Source organism: Saccopteryx leptura, chromosome X (genome assembly GCF_036850995.1).
Source record: "Saccopteryx leptura isolate mSacLep1 chromosome X, mSacLep1_pri_phased_curated, whole genome shotgun sequence".
Classification (NCBI taxonomy): domain Eukaryota; kingdom Metazoa; phylum Chordata; class Mammalia; order Chiroptera; family Emballonuridae; genus Saccopteryx; species Saccopteryx leptura.
Window position 1 is genome coordinate 25406558 of NC_089516.1, and position 16725 is coordinate 25423282.

Below are 16725 nucleotides of genomic sequence, written 5' to 3' on the forward strand. Positions count from 1 at the left end.
ACCAGAAGAGTTCTGGGAACATGGGTAAATCCAACACCTAAGAAAGCAGTATCTTGGAAACTCCATGGCAGGACAAAAAGAAATCCCTAGATACGTATGAACAATTAGCTAATGCAATACATCTAGATGTGAACTGATTTTATTTTCAAATCAAAATGTTCTGGCCAACCCAGAAAGTTTTATGATTTCTTAGGAAATGGTGGGGAGGTAGGCCGTTGACTAGACAGCTTTACCTCTTCTGCTTTGGCCATTCTTCCTTCCTACCTCCCATCCCCTCTGCACAGGCTAGGCTCTATACCCCCCGCATCACTGAATGAAGGGACCCGGAAATGACTAATCATTTTATTGTCAGTCCAACATTCTCTTTGCTAAGCCTCACTGTTCACAATATTGTCTAGTTCCCCATGAGGGTCTATTTATAATATGTAATTTTGTTGGAAATTCGCTGAATATTTTAAATAAGCTTCCCCAACAGGCTCTCCTAGAAGAACTTTTATTTTGATATCCACTTACTTCTGTGGGATCACATAGTTATATTACTCTTTATATCAGAACCCATTGTTTGTACCTTGTTAAAAAATAAATGTTTAGCCTGAACAGACAGTGGCACAGTGGATCGAGCATAGGACTGGGATGCAGAGGACCCAGATTCAAAACCACGAAGTCGCTGGCTTGAGTGTGGGCTCATCAGCTTGAGCGCAGGGTCGCTGGCTTGAGCGTGGGATCACAGACACGACGCCATGGTTGGTGGTCTGAGCCCTAAAGTTGCTAGCTTGAGCAAGGGGTCACAGGCTCAGCTGAAGGACTCCAGTCAAGGCACATATGAGAAAGCAATCAATGAACAACTAAGGTGATACAACAAAGAATTGATGCTTCTCATCTCTCTCCTTTTCTGTCTATCTGTCCCTTCTTCTGTCTCTCTCTCTGTCTCTGTCACAAAATTTTAAAAAAATGTTTACTTTTTCTGCTAACTTATAAACTACCCAAGGTGGGAGGGGGTCCTAAAGACCATTGTGATGAAGACATTTGAAAGATTTTAAAAGCGCCTATTGTAGGAAGAGGGCTCAATAAATATGAAAAAATGTTTTAATACAAAGTTGACAATGTACCCCTACACCTTTCAGAATATAAGTAGAAAAGGATATAGTGTAGATGACAGACTGATAACAATGTGTGCATGTTTAATTATGCAGGGTCTGAAATCAGATTTCCTGGGTCAGGTTCCTGGATGCATCGCTAACCAGCAATGCGACCTTTTAACAGTTTTCAACCACATCAAGCCTCTGCTTCCTAGTTTTAAATCTGGGACAGTACAGGTATTAGTACCTATTTATTCAGGTGGTTGGGAAGCCTGAGTAAGCTATAACTGCTTAGCACTTTGCCAGGCACACAGTATGTACTCAATAAATATTAACAGCGTGTTAGCTCTAAAATCTCACATTGAGGCACATTCAGAACAAAGACTTTTATACTGCAAGAAGCTGATATTTACCTAATTCCCATCACCTGATTCATGCTGCCCCCCACCTTCTAATCCTAAATACAGGACTGGAATGTGGTTTCAAAATCCAGGGAAAGAAGGGCTGGCGTTACAGCAAAGTTTTAGGATCTCAAGAAATGTACACTGCTCACAAAAATTAGGGGATCAGGGGACGAGCAGATACACCAGTACTTTCAGCCTTTTGTATAGGGCATTTTTTTCCAATGGTATAAAAGTTGGTTTTGCATCTCATTTACATAATTGAATAACTTTTTTTGACTTGGCGTTTGCTTTTCTAATTTTTTTTTTTGGCAGAGACAGTGAGTCAGAGAGAGGGACAGACAGGAAGGGAGAGAGATGAGAAGCATCAATTCTTCCTTGCAGAATCTTAGTTGTTCGCTGATTGCTTGTTTGTTGATTTCTTTCTTATATGTGCCCTGACTGGGGGCTAACGCAGAGCAGGTGACCCTTTGCTCAAGCCAGTGACCTTGGGTCAAGCTGGTGAGCCTTGCTCAAACCAGATGAGCCCGTGCTCAAGCTGGCAACCTCGGGGTTTCGAACCTGGGTCTCCGCATCCCAGGCCGACACTCAACCCACTGTGCCACCGCCTGGTCAGGCAATCTATTTCTGACATCATTAACTTATCATTCCATTCTGACTCTAAGATCCATGGAAATAGCACTTCTGGCCATCAGTATTCATTCCCAATACCTTTGATAATGATATTATTCATATTTTAATCACTAAGTACTCTCAGTGTGCTGAAACTACAGAACATCATGTAAAAATATCTGATTTAGTAGTTTCCTCATTCTCAATAGCCATGACCTAGATCTTCAATTGTTAATGGAATAAAAAATGTTACCCAGTATAAATTATCTGTGATAAATGTAGTTCTATTAAGTAAGAAAGTACTACCAGTTGTATCACTAGAAATGATTCTGTTCAGAACAGAAATATTAAACATTAAAATAATAGCATACTATAGTTAACAATGTTATATTCTTTAGAAAGAAACATAGGGCCATTTTCACCCATATTTTTAACATGAGATTTGATGTTTGGGCATGAATTTTGTCATAATAGTTTTAGGAATATATTTCACAAGAAAAATTATTTTCTTGAAATTCACAGTATTCTATCTGTTGTAGCTTTCTTCTTTGCCCCTTCTTTTTCTTGTTTTTCAATTGAATTTATTGGGGTGACACTAGCTAACAAAATTATACAGGTTTCGGTACACTGTTTTACAACACATCATCTGTGCATCTTGTGAAGAATTTTCCCCTAAAATGCATTCTAATATCTTTATCTACTTAAATAATTCATTTTCATTATTAATGTGGTATGGTCTATTCAAGGGAACTGAAATAAATTGCTATTGGTTAAGGAAAACAGAAATTCCATACATGAAGCTAATTCAATAACTGAGAGATAAGGTCCTTTGTTTTTCTTTTTGATCCTCCCCAGAGGCCAGAAAATTCTAATAAACAAGAATTACAGGAACAATCGAGTATGGAAAATAAAGCTGGTGCTTCTGGGATGAGAGAGGGTCTTGGATATTTATGTTTTAGTAGATGCACTGATGTACTTTCAAACAAGGCAGAGTTATTTCAGGCATTGTTACTGAATCAGTATTCTGCCATTTCTAATTGAGCAGTAATCTGAGTAATCTGTAGCTGGAGTCCCTTGAATTTGTTAAAATAAGAATATGAGTATGGACTTCATTATAATTATTATTTTTAAATCAATGGAATTATCTAGTATACAAAGTTATAAGAAGTAGTGGTTGTTTACAATATGTTAATAGAAAATGAAATGTCTGCGCAATTTTATTTTAAAAATTAAAACTGAGTCTCATGCATATACTAGTATCTAGACCAGTGGTAGTCAACCTGGTCCCTACCACCCACTAATGGGTGTTCCAGCTTTCATGGTGGGGGGTAGCGGAGCAACCAAAGTATAAATAAAAAGATAGATTTAACTATAATAAGTTGTTTTATAAAGATTTATTCTGCCAAACTTAGTGAAAATCTTACATAAAGTACTTGGTAAGTAATTATTATTATATGCTTTAACTTGCTGTAATTCTGCTTTATAAATTTTATAAAGTAAAGTTACTTCCCTACTTTATAAATCACCATTACTATGGAACCAGTGGGTGGTTAGAAAATTTTACTACTAACAGAGATACAAAAGTGGGTGGTAGGTATAAAAAGGTTTACTACCCCTGATATAGACCATATAAATGTGACGTTCTTCCAGACATTAACTTGCCAGTTATTAATATCAAAAGAATACAAATGGGATTTTCTTAGTTTCCTTTTCTGATTATTCACTATTAGTGTATAGAAATACAACCGATTTTTAGATACTTACTTTGGATCCTACTACTTTACTGAATTTATCAGTTCTAATAGTTTTTTGGTGGAATCTTTAGGATTCTCTATGTACAGTATCTTGTCATCTGAAAATAATGACAGTTTCATGTCTTTCTTTCCAACTTGGATGCCTTTTATTTCTTCTCCTTGTCTGATGGCTGTGGCTAGTGTTCCAGTACGATGTGGAATAGGAGTGGTGAAAGTGGACATCCTGTCTTGTTTGTGATCTTAAAGGAAATGCTTTTAGCTTTCCCCCACTGAGTATGATGTTGGCTGTGGGCTTGTCATATACAAGTTTTCCCTGTTTTTTTTTTAAATTCAACTTCAGTCTCCCAATAGCCCAGTGTCAGGGTCTGTCGAGATTTCTGCTCACTCCCTAAATCAATTCCCATTGGTTCTGCTGTTGATTTCTAAAATGTGTCTCAGACACATTACTGATTTCCAGTGACACTCCTTCATTCAGGCTCTATGGACTTTCTGTGGTGATATCTTCCTAACATGTCTTCTGGCCTCCTGTTCATCTGTGTTCTCATTTATCTTACAGGATACATCTTCCTCGCCTGACCAGTGGTGGCGCAATGGATAAATCGTTGACCTGGAATGCTGAGGTCACCAGTTCAAAACCCTGGGCTTGCCTGGTCAAGGCACTTATGGGAGTTGATACGTCCTGCTCTTCTCCCCCCATAAAAATGAATAAATGAAAAATAATAAAAAAAAATCTTTGAAAAAAAAAGGGATATCTTCCTAAAGATTAAATTTTTGTAAATCACCACTCTCTCCAGTTTAATTTCTCACCAATAATGGTTCTGTATTACTTACTCACAAGGTAAACCGAAACTCATGAATCTTGAGTTCAAGACCTTCCATGATGAAGGTGTAGTCCTCTAGCACTGAGCATGTCGTGACACATGACCCACGCAAGTGCTATACCAACATTTCCCCATCTCACTTCCTTTGTTCAGATAAACCACTGTTTTCAGCACATTCTCAAGCCATTTGCTACATTCCGCTTTGCATAATGATCACTTGTTTTCTGTGTCTTTGTCAAATGCATTAGAATGTGAGCTTCTTGAAGAAGACTCCATATACCCTAGGCCTCTTCACAGCGCCCAGTGTGCTTTAAGAAGTGTTTGCTCAGTGATGTAGAATAGAATGCAACGGAATTAAATGAAATGTCAAATCCTTTAGCAGGATTACAACAAAACTTTCCCCATTACATGAACATCTAGATCATTTTAAATGTCAGCAGAAGAGGATATTTCACAGTCTTAACAACCCAATTTTTTTATTTTTTTTTTTGGTATTTTTCTGAAGCTGGAAACGGGAGAGACAGACAGACTCCCGCATGCACCCGACCAGGATCCACCCGGCACGCCCACCAGGGGGCGACGCTTTGCCCACCAGGGGGCGATGTTCTGCCCCTCCGGGGCATCGCTCTGCCGCGACCAGAGCCACTCTAGCGCCTGGGGCGGAGGCCAAGGAGCCATCCCCAGCGCCCGGGCCATCTTTGCTCCAGTGGAGCCTCGGCTGCCGGAGGGGAAGAGAGAGACAGAGAGGAAGGAGAGGGGGAGGGGTGGAGAAGCAGATGGGTGCTTCTCCTGTGTGCCCTGGCCGGGAATCGAACCCGGGACTTCTGCACGCCAGGCCAATGCTCTACCACTGAGCCAACCGGCCAGGGCAACCACCCAAATTTTTAAGATTAAGCTTCTAGAAAAGGATGGATGACTGAATTTCTAAGAGGTCATTTAATTTGTATTAATCAGTACTTAACATATACCACCGAAGTCAGAACACAGTGCACGTGTCCATCTGTATCTGCAAATTCCAATAACCTATATGGTAAGGACTTTGTTGATGCTCTTATTAAGCTAATAGAGCTAATGAAAAAAAAATCCAAATCTCTTGAGAGAATGAGGAACCTTGCTGGTAAACTAAGCTTTAAATTTCATCTCAGTCACACTGTCCCATGAGACAAAAGATTCCTCCGGCAAATATTTTACTTTTGATTCAAATAAGAATAGCAAACTTCTTTCCCGTTAATGAATGTTCAAGCCCACAATAGACTTTTGTTCAATAATACTGTCATTTCAATGGAAATCCTTTCATTCCTTATCAACATTACTAATAAAGTCTGTCTCTTAAGACAGAAATAACCAACCAATTATTTCTGACATGTTCTTTCACATGGGGAACAAGAGGCTCAATTTGTTCACTCCCCAGAGAATCACTTTTGAGTGACTCGTATCTAAAGTAAAGCTGCAAATTCTCTCCCCAATTCAGCAGCTCTGAAGAATGAAAGGTCTCTTTCAAATCTGTCAGCAAAGTGAACTTTTTTCTAGTTACCCAGAGTTATGAGTTTGGCTAGATTTCATAGTGACTACCAATACTGGATCGATTGTTTTACCCTGCTTTAATTGGTGAATTCAGTAAAAGTGATTTAATCTCCATAGCATTTCACAGTGGATCAATTTCTAGCCTGCCTTGTAATAAAATACTGCTGAAATGAAGAGAGCAAAGGATCTTATCACAAAACACGGAGAAGCGTATCTGTAATATTCATGGTATAGTGGCGAGACTTGCAAACATTTGTATTTTGAGAGAGTATGTACACCTATTGTAAACCCTCTGATCTGAGCAGAATTTAAATTTATTTCCAGCAACAAAGCCTGTATCTTTAATTTTGTCATCTACAATTATCTTTTAGGGAAAAAATACAGGATGATGCAAGGATTTAATAGATAACTATACAAAGTAAAAAACCTAAATGTTACAGTAGGTGAGGCGTGTGGTCACGCAGCAGAATGGGGGGGCTTCTTGACTACTTCAAAGTTACTGATGCACTTTGTTGTCAGAAGGAGACACTTTCTTATTTTTATTCAGTTACAATTCTTGGGAATAAAAGCTGCAAAGTGAATCGATAACTATTTAAATAAGGCTTTAGATTAAACTCAGTTACCTAAGGAAAGAAAATTTATCTTCTGTTCTATGAAGCATGGCAAGACTAACAAAAAATCCACTTCTTATAGTGTGGTCTTTTAAATAAATTTAACTCCTTCATAAATTGTTTGATATTGTTTAATCATTTCCCTCCCACCATCATTAATTCAAATAACAAAAAAAAAAAAAACTATAATCAACTGTAACACTTTCTCTTGGCTGTGTTTTCTCCTGGCCTTAATTTTATGAAAAATAATCAATCCTGAAGGGGGTTTAAATAGTTACACGTGAAAGCTGGCCTCACTTTCTGAGTCAGCAAACTAATTCCTTCTGCTTTCTTTTATGCACTTACATGAGTAAGTCCCGGATGTACAAGATTACACAGTCAACTTGCATAGCATTCTGCGGCTTTCTTTTTGTTTCAAATTATTCTCTTCAAAGCAATTTCGTACTCATCAGAAATGGCAAATTTTCAAGTAATAGAATCCATTCAAATTTTATGACAGTAATAGTCAACTAGTTTCCATTCTAGTCACTCTATATCCTCCAGAGGAAAGTACAAATCATTCCAGGTAATTGTCAGAGTTGAAGAGCCTGAGTGGCCCCTCTAACCTTAACCGAGTCTGTTCAGCGCTCCGGGCTAAGACCTTTCCTCGTTGTCGCCCTTAGTCATTCACACTGCCAGCTGCCCTACCATTCATCTGTCACATCTCTTTCGGGGTCTTTCTTACTGGCTTCCGCCTTAGACTCCGGGCATCCAGTGCCAACATCCTTCCCACTGATATTCAATGACACTGGCCTTTGTCTTGCCCTTTCCTGAAATGCCTCGCAGTCCAAATCTAATAGAAACATTAAAACCATGTCCAGAAGAAACACCAGAAACCAAGTGGCTTGCACTTTTATTTCCAAAGTGAAGAGATGGGGACCCTGTGGGACTAGGTAATGTCTGAAAATCATACATTTAGTAAAGCTGGGAGAGTCTTCTGGCTTCCAGGGTGGGAAGGTTGTGTATATTGGGTTCCTCCCCAAACAGGCCTTCAGACAAGGTTTAAGGCACAGTTTATTTGGGAAGTGATCTCAAAAGGTATTATTTATTTATTCTTTTTTTTTTTTTTTTTTTTTTTTGACAGAGACAGAGAGTCAGAGAGAGGAACAGACAGGGACAGACAAACAGGAAGGGAGAGAAATGAGAAGCATCAATTCTTTGCTGTAGCTCCTTAGTTGTTCAGTAACTGCTTTCTCATATGTGCCTTGACCGGGGGCTACAGCAGACCAAGTGACCCCTTGCTCAAGCCAGCAACCATGGGGTCACGTCTATGATCCCATGCTCAAGCCAGCAACCATGGGGTCACGTCTATGATCCCATGCTCAAGCCAGCAATCCCACACTCAAGCTGGCCATCCCACGCTCAAGCTGGCGACCTCGGGGTTTTGAACCTGGGTCCTCCGTGCCCCAGTCCAATGCTCTATATCCACTATGCCAGTGCCTGTTCAGGCCCAGAAGGCATTATGAGAGGGCAGAAACACAAGACCCCATGGCCATCAGGAGTCAGTCCCGCTGGGAAAACTCTGAGAGACTGTAGGAACACAGAGGCACACTGGCAAAGATTCTGGGGTGTTTATCCATCACCTCCCAGCTCTGGCGACGCTAACTCCATTTCCTGCCTGCCCACAACTGGTGTGACTCTCTCGCAGCTAGCAAATGCTCTCAGACAGAAGCCACTGGCATATACAGAAACCATGCACACGTAGCTGCCAGTGGAGGCCAAGGGGAAGAGGGCGGGCACGCAGCCCACCAGCGAAAAGCAGGGTCCACACGGGAAAAGCGGTGCCGTTCAAGATCTACCACCAGCTCTAACTACTGGATCAGATGTTGAGTTAAAATCGATGTGACAAGTTGTCCTCTCCTAGTCACGTGAAATGAAAATTAAAACACAGTTGGTACTTCTCTTCCTGGTGGAGTAGTGGATGGGGTCACCATATCTACCGCTCTCCTTAAACTGCTTGATCTTAAACTTCTGTGACCAAAACACCGCTTTGGCGGCAGTTGTAGCAAGGGACAGACTCATGTGTCATTGAAATTGAAAGCTCATTATATAAGATCAGGGGACTTAAAACGAAACATTATCTTTTATTCGTACAGAACTGTGAAGCTAGCTCTGATAAAATTTTATAAAAAGAGATGATCAAGTTGGGTGAGATGCAGATTTACGAAGTTTGAGTTGAGAGAGCAGATACTTCTTTAAAACCATAAATCGGCTTGGCCTGCAGTGGTACAGTGGCTAGAACAGGGGTAGTCAACCTTTTTGTACCTACCGCCCACTTTTGTTAGTAGTAAAATCTTCTAAGCGCCCACCGGTTCCACAGAAGCCACTTATAATGGTGATTTATAAAGTAGGGAAGTAACTACTTTATAAAATTTATAAAGCAGAGTTACAGCAAGTTAAAGCATATAACAATAATTACTTACCAAGTACTTTATGTCGGATTTTCACTAAGTTTGGCAGAATAAATCTTATAAAACAACTTACTATAGTTAAATCTAACTCTTTATTTATACTTTGGTTGCTCTGCTACCGCCCACCATGAAAGCTGGAATGTCCACTAGTGGGCGCTAGGGACCAGGTTGACTACCACTGGGATAGAACATTGACCTGGGATGCTAAGGTCATGGGTTTGAAACCCTGGGCTTGTCCGGTCAGGGCACCTCCAGCAAGTAATCAATGAACAACTATGTGAATCAATATGAAGCAACTGTGAGTTGATAGTTCTCATTCCTTGTCCCCACTCCGCTTTGTAAAATAATAAAAATAAATTTAAAAAGAAATTTTAAACCATAAGTCTAAGAACCACAAATCCTGAGTGAAGTTGCCAGATAAAATCCAGGATACCCAGTAAACTATGAATTGTAAATAATGAATGAATAATTTCACACATATTTACACTAAAAAAAACTCCTCAAACTCTTCATTTATCTTAAATTCAAACTTAACTACATTTCTTGTATTTTTATTTGCTAAACCTGGCAATCCAAATCCCAGGCCAATCATGAAGGTTCTTCCATTTGTGTATGTCCTGACAAACCAACTCGGCAAGGCCCAGAGCTAATTTTACAATGATTATTAGAATGAAGACCCCTGAAAATTTCAGGTCAGTAACATTCTTATAGAAATCCTAACCATGGAAATGAGAAATTCTTCTGGGCAATCATGTGGCATCACTGTAAATGTACAAATAAACTGAAGAAAGATAAGCTGGAAATACTAAAATGAATAGATGCTGTCTTTTATAGGAAAGCAATGTCACAAATGTTCATTTTTCGTAAAGCTTGGTCTGCTCCAAGACATTATAAATTGAAGGTAAAAAAAAAAAAAAAAAAAAATCTTGTCTTATTACTTAAATTTGCATTGCAGGTAATCCCTGCAGAGATTCTTCCAATAAATCAAAGCTTTAATAAATCACACATCCTCACTGTTCTCTTCCAGGAATAAGTTTGACGTTTCTTCTCAAATATGAAAACCCTAGTTCTGTTATATTTGAAAAATAAATATTTCAAAAAGCATTAGGCAAAAATGATTTAAAAACTCTTCTTGGCCCTGGCCGGTTGGCTCAGCGGTAGAGCGTCGGCCTAGCGTGCGGAGGACCCAGGTTCGATTCCCGGCCAGGGCACATAGGAGAAGCGCCCATTTGCTTCTCCACCCCTCCGCCGCGCTTTCCTCTCTGTCTCTCTCTTCCCCTCCCACAGCCAAGGCTCCATTGGAGCAAAGATGGCCTGGGCGCTGGGGATGGCTCTGTGGCCTCTGCCTCAGGCGCTAGAGTGGCTCTGGTCGCAATATGGCGATGCCCAGGATGGGCAGAGCATCGCCCCCTGGTGGGCAGAGCGTCGCCCCTGGTGGGCGTGCCGGGTGAATCCCGGTCGGGCGCATGCGGGAGTCTGTCTGACTGTCTCTCCCTGTTTCCAGCTTCAGAAAAATGATAAAAAAAAAAAAAAAAAAGTAAAAACTCTTCTTGACTGAAGTTTTTATTATCTCCTATCGGTAAACCACAAGGTATACACGTGTGTATCTGATACACCTATACACAGAGAGTTAGTTTTCCAGGAGAAAGTAAGTAGCATAACATATACTAACCTTATGCTGTTGTACTTGGCGTTTCAGGTCCTCAAGATCAGGTCCAAGGGGCTCTTTCTCCATTTTCCTTGTTCTCTCTTCTGTTTTTGTTAGCCAGTCATTTAACTCCTTCAGTTGTTGGTTCTGGAGATCCATTAGAACTTTATGTAAACTGAAAATTTGAAAGATGTCCATTATTATCTATGTCAAAAAAACTTCAATCACTATTATTAACTCTGTAACTTAGGTAAAAGTGTTGACATTTATAATTTATAGTATGTTCATTATTTGGCATCTGTTAGACATTTTGAAGGTAAGTCGAGACCACCATCCACCATCTCTGAGGTTATTCTTTCTCCGATTCATTCCAGTTCACACACCCCAGTTTTTAGATAGTTTCACACAGCTAACTCAGGTAAACATGCTAAAGGAAGTGAGAACCATCTTCGGCAACTGAACTAGTGGTATCACTTGGCAATTGTTTTATTTTTATTTCCATTATTTTAATATGGGGGGTGATTAAAGATAGCCACAAATTCTTTGTCACTCTTCCCATGAAGAGATGGAGTCTAATTCCCATCCTCGTGAATATGAACTAGCTCTGTGGTTTGTTTTGACCAATAGAATACAACAATGCACCAGTTGCACACGTAGGCCATAAGAGCACAGGCAGCATTTAAACTCTCCCTCTCCCCCTGAACCCAGCATTCATGCTGTGAGGAAGGCCAGGTTAGACTACTGGAAGAGTAGAGCCCGCGCTGAGAGTGAGGTTGGATGATGAACCGCTATCTTAAAAGTTGAGCTTTCTGCTGAGTGCAGCACAATAAGTGACCCCAGCCATATAAAATCACAGAACCACCACCTATATAAACCTTGCCCATATTCCAGACCTGTAGAACCATGATGTCATTATAAATTGTGTTCAGCAACTAACTTTGGGAAGCATCTGTTATGCAGAAATATACAAATTAAATCATATTTTTTCAAAGATGTACTAGTAGGTTGGGTAATGGATCAAAAGTCCAAATGCTTGGGTTCTCGGCCTGGCTATGTGCCCTAGAAACAAGTTCTTACACCTTCTCAATTAGTATTCATCATCAGGGACATGGGATCAGAACTGCCTACCAATCACACAACTACATGATGAGGATGAAAATGATAATTGAGATTATTTCAACCATTAATTCAACAAAAATGTGAAACTTAAATGAAAAATGTTAGTATCTATTTCAAGGTGAATATTCTGTATGAAGGCATATTTAACCCTTTAAGTAGTCCAAACATTGATATATGTCCTTGTGCCTCCTGACCATCCAGAGCAGGGGTCCCCAAACTTTTTACACAGGGGGCCAGTTCACTGTCCCTCAGACCATTGGAGGGCCGCCACATACAGTGCTCCTCTCGCTGACCACCAATGAAAGAGGTGCCCCTTCCGGAAGTGCGGCAGGGGCCGGATAAATGACCTCAGGGGGCCGCAGTTTGGGGACGCCTGATCCAGAATATTACGGTAACAAATTATTTTTATTTTAAAAATGTGTATGACAACATTAAAAAAAAAAGGAAATGTATGCTCTTCTTGTTTCCACAAATTGGTTATAAAACAAACATGATTTTCAGTTAATAAAATTGTAACTGGAACTAATTCCATTTTGGGGGGAAAAAAACTCACTCCCAGAGGTCAGCAAGCATAAAAATAACTCACTACTCAAAGAGTTAAAGCATTTTTGGAAACCACAGCTTACTGAACAGTGATCTTACAACATGGAGAAGGAGGATATAATTTGAATTAGGAATTCACTATTCTGATTATAAAATTGTTACCAGAAATATTCATCAGTCAGTATATTTAATCATGTAAAATACACACAAAACTGAGTGTTTAAAATATTGAGATTCCACCATTTTTTTGACCTTTAAACATTACAGAGCTGCATGTCCCCTAAGGTGCATTGCAATCAGAAGTCTATGAGCGTGAGCCTTCAGTTATCATACAGTAAAAATTAGACAACTTTTTATGCAAAGCAACCCTGATGAAGCAGCTATGTAAGTGAAAGTAAAAACTACAAGTTGCTAGATGAAGCCTCTTAGACAATGAATACCACCGCAGTAGCGCAAAGTATATAAATCTCTCCCTTTCTGGCTTTAACCCATCCCTGGAGAACTGACCTGATACTAACATTTCATGAGAACCGGCTGCAGTACCATTCCTTGTGTTTGTTGCTGCCTGATTTGTCATTACATGAAGCTACAAATTTTACTTTTCAAAAACTGAAGGGGAAAAAATCTCACATTATTACTTAAACTTGAAGAAATGTCTCAGGTCTAACAAGCATTTGTTAGTTAACAAGAGATGTCATTTTAAAATAGTCTTTACCATTTTTAACTTTGGATAGCTATTTAATTCAACAAGTACACACTGAGTTGCATATCTCTGTTGGAAATTATTTGTTAGGAACGGACAAAAGAAAATATCTACTCAGGTATTCAAGTAGCTTAGAGACATTTAGAGAAATAGATATATCAACAATTACAGGATTATAAAGGAAACCATTATCATTAGATTTATATACATGTCAGAGAGTGCATAAAAAGAAGCTGCAAACTGACCTGGGGTCATCAGGAATGATGTCCTTACAGAACACATAGTCTAAAAGTTGAGACTTGAAAAACTGATTCATATGCATATTACCTGTATCTATAGTGCTCACAAAACTTAGTCGATATTTTATCACTTCATTTTCATTTTGAAATATCCCCTAATTCTGCTCACAAAAATTAGAGGATATTTTATAGCTTCATATTCATTTTGAAATATCCCGTAATTTTTGGGAGTATAGATATTACTGGTAGAAAAATGAGAAAGACTCACACAACCCTTCACTGTCACAGAGTATACATTCTGAGGACGGGAACCAGAGATAACACATAGCTCATTAGGCCATTACTTAATTATAATTGTGATCATGCTATAAATGAGAGTAACTGAATTCTTTGAAATCAAGAAAGACTTTTTTGGGAAATACTGATATTTGAAGAATTCAAACGCTTGAAGTAAGAGGAAGTGGTGAAGAGAAAGGGGTAAGCAGTTTCTATATAGAAGGAACCACCAGTGCAAAGACCCTGAGGCAACATAGAGGAACAGTAAGGGCAGTAGAGCTTGAAAATGTAAGGTAGGGGAGACTCATACAGTGTCATACCCTACACCAATCCCTGGGACCTGGGAGATTTCCTGAACTCTGCCTGAAAATCTGAAGTCTGAACCTCGAGCAAGCATTTATGTCTATGTTTTCGTCTAGGTGATTCTGATGCACACTTGAGTTTGAGAAGCACTGCTATAATGTAATCTGCACCCACAACTTTACCCAAACTCTGCTCAGGAGACCAATATATTACCAATATTAACATCAATAGAAGGGCATGTGTCAACACCCAGGAATTAGTTATTAGGAGTTATTTTGACACGAGGCCATTACATTCTCATTCAGATGTCACCTCTACTTACAGAGAAAGGTGTGACCTTCAACTCCTTAAGAATGGCTTCTGACTTGAGACTCAAAGAGTCATGGATTGTACATGTATGAAGCTTGAACTTCACCTCAGAATAAGTTTGAAAACAGAAAGATACAAGTGGGGGGACACCAGTCAGCATGAAGCGTGAAATAAGTAGTACACATCCCTTTGCAGAAAGGCTTCTGGGAAGATAGGTATTAACTGTGTAAATATTTATTTCTCTTTTTTGTGTGTGACAGAGACAGAGACAGACAGACAGAGAGACAGAGAGAGGGACAGATAGAGACAGACAGACAGGAAGGAAGAGAAATGAGAAGCATCAATTCTTCGTCGCGACACCTTAGTTGTTCATTGATTGCTTTCTCACATGTGCCTTGATGGGGGAGGGCGGGGCTACAGCAGACCGAATGACCCCTAGCTCAAGCCAGCAACCTTGGGCTCAAGCCAGCAACCTTGGGTTCAATCTGGTTAGTTGTGCTCAAACCAGATGAGCCCGCACTGAAGCCGGCGACCTTTGGGTTTCAAACTTGAATCTTCTGTGTCCTAGTCTGACGCTCTATCCACTGCACCACCGCCTGGTCAGGCAATATTTATTTTTCTTACCACAGGGAAACAGTAGTCCACATGCCAGGTTTGGTCTCACATCAGTTGAAAATAGATTGAAACTGTTGTCAATAGCTAAAAATCCTGAGATACCACATGAAAACTTCTGACCTAGCCATTCTTGAGAATATCTTAACAGGATTTGTACAGTTGAGTATCAATTGTACTCACAGACCAAGCATGAGCTCTCCAGTTTGCCACACTCCCCACTACTCCTTACCCTCCTTTATACACACCATTTCACTCTAAACTCTCTCTGATAATGGGTCTTTGGACATCCTGCCCTTTGATTTTTGTCATGGGTTCTCAAACCTGAATAGGTATAGAGATCACTTCAGGATTCTGATTTAAATTTAGGGAGTCAGATCTAAGAACTTTGATTTCTTTTTTTCCATTTCATTTTTCATTACAGATGATATTCAATATTATTTTATATTAGTTTCAGGTGTAAGAAATAGTGATTAGACAGTTATATAATTTACAAAATGATCCTTCTCATAATTTAAGTACCCACTTGACACCATTCATAGTTATGACATTATTGACTATAATCCCCATTGCATACTATATATATATATCACTGTGACTATTTTGTAACTACCAATTTGTTTCTCAGTCCTTTTACCTTTTCCATCCAGTCCCCACCCCCTCTCCCCTCTGCCAAGCATCAGTTTGTTCCCTGCATCTGTGAGTCGCTTTCTGTTTTGTGTGTTCATTTATCTTGTTCCTTAGATTATATATATAAGTGAAATCATATGGTATTTGTCTTCCTCTGACTCATTTCACTTAGCACAATACCCTGTAGGTCTATCCATGCTGGTGCAAATGGTAGGATTTCATTCTTTTTATGGCTGAATAATATTCCAATGTTTAAATGTACCACAGGTTTTTCTAAACTCCTCCACAGATAGGCACTTGGGCTGCTTATATATTTTGGCTACTGTAAATAATTCTGCAATGAACATAGGGGCGCATACATTCTTTTGAATTAGTATTTTGGGTTTCTTTGGATATATACTCAAAAGTAGCCATAAGGCAGTTCCATTTGTAGTTTTTGAGGATCTCCATACTGTTTTCCATAGTCACTGCAACAGTTTGTATTCCAACCAGCAGCGCACAAGTATTCTCTTTTGAGATCTTTCATTTCTAACAAATTTTCAGGTGAAGTGAGCCAATGGATGAAGTGAGGCCATGGATGACACTTTGAACAAGAATCTAGGTGAGAATATTGCATCTTTGAAAATTGGCCCTGGCCAGTTGGCTCAGTGGTAGAATGTCAGCCAGGTATGTGGATGTCCCGGGTTGGATTCTCAGTCAGGGCACACAGGAGAAGTGACCATCTGATTTTCCACCCCTTCCCATCCTCTGTCCCTCTCTCTCTCTCTTCCCATTCTGCAGCCAGGAGTCAATTGGTTGGGATGCACCATCCCAAGCGTTGAGCATGGCTCCGTGAAGCCTCTGGCCTCAGGTGCTAAAACAGCTCAGTTGCAAGCATGGCCCCAGATGGGCAGAGGATCAGCCTCACATGGGGGTTGTGGGTGGATCCTGGTCAGGGCATGTGTGGGAGTCTGTCTCTCTATCACTCCTCCTTTCATGTGGAAAAGAAAAAAAAAGGAAATCACTGCTAGTCTTTTTAAGGTGAGTATGTGTTTAATCCACTGGTAGCAACTGCTCAAACGTGGAAGATTAGAGAGACACACATTAATCTG

The 16725-nt window shown here is 39.8% G+C and overlaps 1 protein-coding gene across 6 annotated transcripts in view; it reads right to left on the reverse strand.

Annotated features, from left to right (window-relative positions):
- The window catches only part of DMD (dystrophin), a 1890745-nt gene that overhangs the window by 1664019 nt on the left and 210001 nt on the right, over positions 1-16725 (reverse strand). For all 6 annotated transcript variants that reach the window (XM_066356826.1, XM_066356825.1, XM_066356822.1 and 3 more), the window contains one exon: positions 10925-11075. In XM_066356826.1, coding sequence (XP_066212923.1) covers positions 10925-11075 — 151 coding nt within the window. The remainder of the gene's footprint in view (positions 1-10924; positions 11076-16725) is intronic.